This window comes from Cariama cristata, unplaced genomic scaffold (assembly GCF_000690535.1).
Source record: "Cariama cristata isolate BGI_N322 unplaced genomic scaffold, ASM69053v1 scaffold33678, whole genome shotgun sequence".
In the NCBI taxonomy this organism is placed as follows: Eukaryota; Metazoa; Chordata; class Aves; order Cariamiformes; family Cariamidae; genus Cariama; species Cariama cristata.
In genome coordinates, this window is record NW_009631179.1 from 653 (window position 1) to 5,736 (window position 5,084).

The 5,084-nt window shown below is 47.9% G+C and overlaps 1 protein-coding gene across 1 annotated transcript; it reads right to left on the reverse strand.

Annotated features, from left to right (window-relative positions):
* Nucleotides 1–1,921: 1,921 nt before the first annotated feature.
* On the reverse strand, nt 1,922–4,710 carry LSM4 (LSM4 homolog, U6 small nuclear RNA associated (S. cerevisiae); the record flags this gene model as incomplete). The annotated part of the gene is made up of 2 exons (XM_009705862.1): nt 1,922–2,010; nt 4,527–4,710. Coding segments are annotated over 2 exons (273 nt in total), but the record flags the coding sequence as incomplete, so codon positions are not given.
* Nucleotides 4,711–5,084: the final 374 nt, after the last annotated feature.

The window sequence follows — 5,084 nt, forward strand, 5'->3', positions numbered from 1 at the left end:
AAGATTTATCTGGCCAGAACAGACCTTAAATCCAGACAGCGCCGCGGTCGTTTCCTTTTTCACCGGGGCAGCTGTAACACAGGGTGTTTCTGCGGCTGGAGGGACTCGAAAGGGAGGGAGCAGGTTGGGAAGGGAAAGTCTGACACAGGGCTCAGCCTGGGATTTGTTAAAATGACACACGGGTGTTTACGTCGAGACCAAGTTGCCAGGAGGGAGGACACATGTGCCCCATTCCCATTGCCTGGAATTGGCTCCTTGGCAGAAGCCGGCTCGCCCAGGATGGGGATCGAGTGCCAACGCTGCCGGTTAACGCCTCGCCGAGGAAAAGCAGCTGCGGAGAACATGCGGCTGCTGTTAGAAACCAAAGGTTTAGCCCATCTGCTTGGGGATTTATTACTTATACAAGGGCCCGAGCAAGGGTTTAGGCGAAGCCGGCCGGCTGTGGGAGCGCACACGGGGTCAGGCAGAGCTCAGCGCCGTTGCAGACAGAGAGCGGCAGTCGTTTTGTAGAGGTTGGCGATTTATTCCTACTCACCACTGCGCACAAGTTCTATAAACATTAAAAAAATAAGTATATATAAAAGCATGTTCTTTACTCCTTTTCAATACAGTGATGATGGCAGAGAGTAGGCTTCAATACGGGAATCAGTTGTAAAAAAAAACCCAACAAACCAAAACAAAAAACTGTTCAGAACAAGTCATAGTCTCAGCTTTTCCCCTAAAATTAAGCTATTTCATCCATTCAGGGGGCTGAGGCACGGCCAGAGCCTCTTTCTTCCCCCTGTCCCCCCATGCAGCCATTCAGTTCAGATCAGCCAGGATATTTTGTGGGTGCGTTTTGCTCGTGGGACCCTGCGCACCCGTGGGATGGAAGAGTGGAGCGACCCGACCTGGGAGTTCACAGGAGCTTTCTCAGCCTACAGGAGGGACAGGCTCACACGCTGGTCTGTGTCCCCAAAGAAAGATAATCAGTGACTGGAAAAGGAAATGACAAGTACATCTACTGAAGTCAATCACTAGGTACCAGAAGAAATAAGCTTGAGAAATATCATCAGAGTTCAGGATTTTGTGTCACAGGCATGGGGGAGAGAGTTTTCAAAGTGGGGGAAAAATAAATCAACTGAACAGCTTGGTTGTTTTTCAGGAAAAAAAAAAACGAAAACCAACCCATGAAGAGTAAGGGGCACACCAGCCTTCCGCAAGAAAACACAGAAAACCCTTTCCTTTAAAGGAAACTTCTAATCTGAAGTCAAATTAGTAATACACTAATTGGGAAACCCTCATTCATCACAGAGCTCTCTTGAAAACAACCCTTGAAGGCCAATGCAATGTTCATCCCAAATTCTCCTTTAAGCCACAGGAAAGAGACAGAACTGACTGGCCAGAAACAGAAGACAAGCAGTAGCCTAAAAGTTTGTTGTTTTTTTTAAAAAAACCCAAATCCTTAAAACTACTCATGTAAAGATACAATATCCTCAAGTTCACTGTTTTTAAACCAAAACACTCACATCTGTTACAAATGCAACAAAGTTTCCCAAGTTTCAAGTATAAAAAAAAAAAAACCAAATAATCCAGAAAGTGTTCGCCTTCATTCTTATACCACTGTTACAGGATAATCTTTTAAATTAAACCTGGTGACCCTGAAAAATTAAATAGTGTTTTCACTCTCAGGAGAAGGCAGAACTTACGTCCTTAACCATGAACGATTTTTTAAATATTTCCAATGACTTGCTGACTACAAGGAGCGAATAACTCCACTTTACCAGATTAAATTGCGAGGGGCTTCCGAACTACACGATTTGGGCACTGATCAACCGACGGAAGAGTAGAAAGGTAACGCTTTTGAACACATGGCAATCCTGAGGTGATAAAGACCAAACGGCATCGCAGCACTGTCCCCGGCCAGGGTGCAGGCAGCCTCTCATTGCTTTGCTGATTGTCTGCCTGGCTTTTTTTCCTGCTGGCCTCTTCCACTGCCTGGTATTCCTCGGCCACGGCCACCAAACACACCTACGGGGCGGAAAGAAAGAGCACGGATGTAACAGCATCACCATAAGCCAGCAATGTCTCCGAACCGCTGAGAGCTTTACAGTTATTTATGTTTTACCCAAACGCACACTTATTTTCTAGCCTTAGAAGCAGAAATGGGACTTTTAGATTTCTCCCTTGTCAGTTCCAGACCCTGTATTTACAAGGTGCATAAACTCATCCCCCCTTGCCAGCAAGTTCAGCGGTACCTCCCCGGTGCGTTAACGTGCCCTCTCGCTAGCTGTGCTATCATCATAAATTGAAGTTAACTTCTTCTGAAAAATGGAACCAAGGAAGCGATACCACATTTTAAATCCAGCAGGATGAGCAGGTTATACCGTGTCCCCTGAAAGCTGTAAGGGCAAACCAAAAGCAACGAAGGGGGTGACTTGGTTTGAAGACTGCTCAGCTCAAAACAGAAAATACATTCCTGTCACCGCCTCGCTGCTGGACAGAGCAATCACCGCACCAGGGAGGGCACGGGGTACGGCACGCTGCCGGGGCGGCAGCAGGAACCGGGAGGTTGCGGCGTGAGCCGCTGCAGGCGTACGAGCATCCTCGTACTCGAGAGCTGCGACTCTTTGTCCTGGGAGCTGCTGAGCCCATCCCTGCCCTTCCCTTCCCTGCTCAGATTCACCCCAAACAGAAAGCAATTCTAGGCAGTAATTTTTATCTTGGTGTGCAAGTGATAAAGGAACTGTGGATCCCCCCTGCCAGCCACCTCCGCACAAAAGGCAGAACCCCAAGGAGACCCAGTCCGGGCACCATGCAGAAGAGCTTCTCTAGAGCCCTCTGCTCTGGTTGCTTCATCGAGGAGACGTGCCTAAACCAGAGGCATAAAAAAAAATAAAATTGCTCCGAACCCTGCAGTGCTTGGGATGCTCGCAGGGCTCCGGCTGCTCCCAGCGAAGCTGAGCAAAGACTGCCGTACTTCTGAATTTGGCAAGCCGAGAAGTAAAAGACGAAGGATTACCACAGTGTCAGAAACAATAATCCTTTCAACTGTGTGCACAATTATAGCCTTACTTCTGCCTGCCGGCCTCTCAACAAAATTGTCCTGCTTTTTTGTTTTTTTTCCTCCTCCCTTCATGTCTCAGTAATGAGAGCCAAACCTTTAGCTCATTAGCAAATGCCGAAGCTTCCCTTTAAAATATTCCATCAGCGAATTTAAGCTGCACATCAAAACAGCAGGGAACTCCACCTCAAACAGAGCTCAGCTCACAAGGTGGGTATTTCCACAGCAGAGAAAATATTTCAGCTAAAATGTTTGTCCAAATAACCATATCCAAAAAAACTGTTATGCCAAGTGCTTTGGACACTGAAAAGGGAAGGAGGAAAAATAAAGGGGCCTTCAGATTTGTAAAGGTCACTTTTGCATGCTCAGAGCTTCCAGGAGGTAGCACGGGCAGCAAAAATCGCAGTTTTTTTTTTTCTCCAGAAGTCCCTGGGAGTTGGAGATGCTGCACGTCGTGCGTCCCAGCGTGGTGTGATGGCCCCAGGTAGATCCCAGCTGTCCTACCAGGATTCCTTGCATAGTCAGAACAAGCAGGCGGCTCGTTAAGGGTGCTCCGCAGAGAGACTTCGCCCATCAGTGTCTCAGTCCTCAGGGCTCCTTTTAAAACTTAAGATTTCCTGGGCCAAAGCCAATTTTGTTGTAGCAAGTGAGCGCACTCAGGATTTTAGGCTCCTACTGCAGGCTAAGCCTGTACTGAGAACAACACTGGGGCCCAGCGAGGTGACCACAAAGCGAATCGCAAAGATGTGGCAGGATGGGTGAGCAGCAAAGGAGAGAAACAGCTCTTGGGCCGCCAGCGGGACAGTTTGGGGAGAAAAGAGCAGCATATCCCCCAGCTGAAGTGCTCCGAGATCACCTAACCCTGTGAAGTGGGACAGGGAAGGAAGAGTTGTTTTGGTGACCTATTTCTTCCTAAGTGGTAACCTCCCCTTTTATCAGAAATATGAATTATTCACGTCAAGCAGGAGGGAACACAAACCCTCAGATATTTTAAAAAAAAAAAAAAAAATAAATCAACAAGTCAGGAGATCAAAAGTCCCATTATAATGGGAGAAAAGATGACGTTTTTCTATCACTGCCATGGTCAGAGCCCAGTCTATTTTCAAAGAGAATAGCCATTTGTTTCCCTCCCTGCCTTGCTAAGCTAACAGACACCAGTTTTGTAGGGCCACGCTACCGAACTAGCCAGGAGGGGTAGAAACAGTCAAGTTCAGACTCTCTTAAGCTCCTGCCCAACCCCAGTAATGAGGGAGGCATATCCCTGGCACGAATCCTTTCTATTCTTTGGCAGAGGCTGCCCTACAAGCAAGGCAACGCACTCGCTGGACTAGATCTTGCACAGGAGCGGCTCCAACTTCTCCCAGACACAGAGTCCCGGGTTTAAAGCTGAGAAGCAAGAGCCATTCCTTGCACAAGAGGTGAAATTTAAAGGCAGGGATCCCGCTCACCCCTCTCTGAGCTGAAAAAGAAACAGGATCATTACCTCGTCCAGCACCTCCAACACCACGGCCCTTCTGTTGCTTCTGCTGTTGCATCCCACCACGGCCTCTGCCCTTGGACACCACCTCTTCTTTCACCATGTCAATTATTTCATCGGGGATACGCAGGTATTTAATCGTGCTGCCACGAATGTAGCACTCTGGCATTCTCCAGAACTTGTCTCCATCCTGTTGGGGAGCAACACGTCAGGCTACAAACAAAACCCGGTGCTTTTGTATCACTTTTGGGGCATTTGAGTATTTCCATCACTTCTGGGGAGTGTGACAGCTCCGCCAGCCTTTTCTGAAAGCATGATCTGTAACTAGTTGCAAAAAAGGGTGGGCTTTTTCCTCCAAAACATGTAGCCCTACAGCCTGAGGGGGGGAAGGCACTCAGCCACAAGCAACTGTAGTTTCAATTTGTTCCACAACTGCCTCTAACACTAGCAGAAAATGAAGGAAGAAGAGGCTGAGGAAACAAGCACCTTCCCTTCCCGTGTAAGGGGGGAATCAAAAGCAAGACTAGAGGCGCAAGCGTGATAAGTTACAACGGCTACAAACAA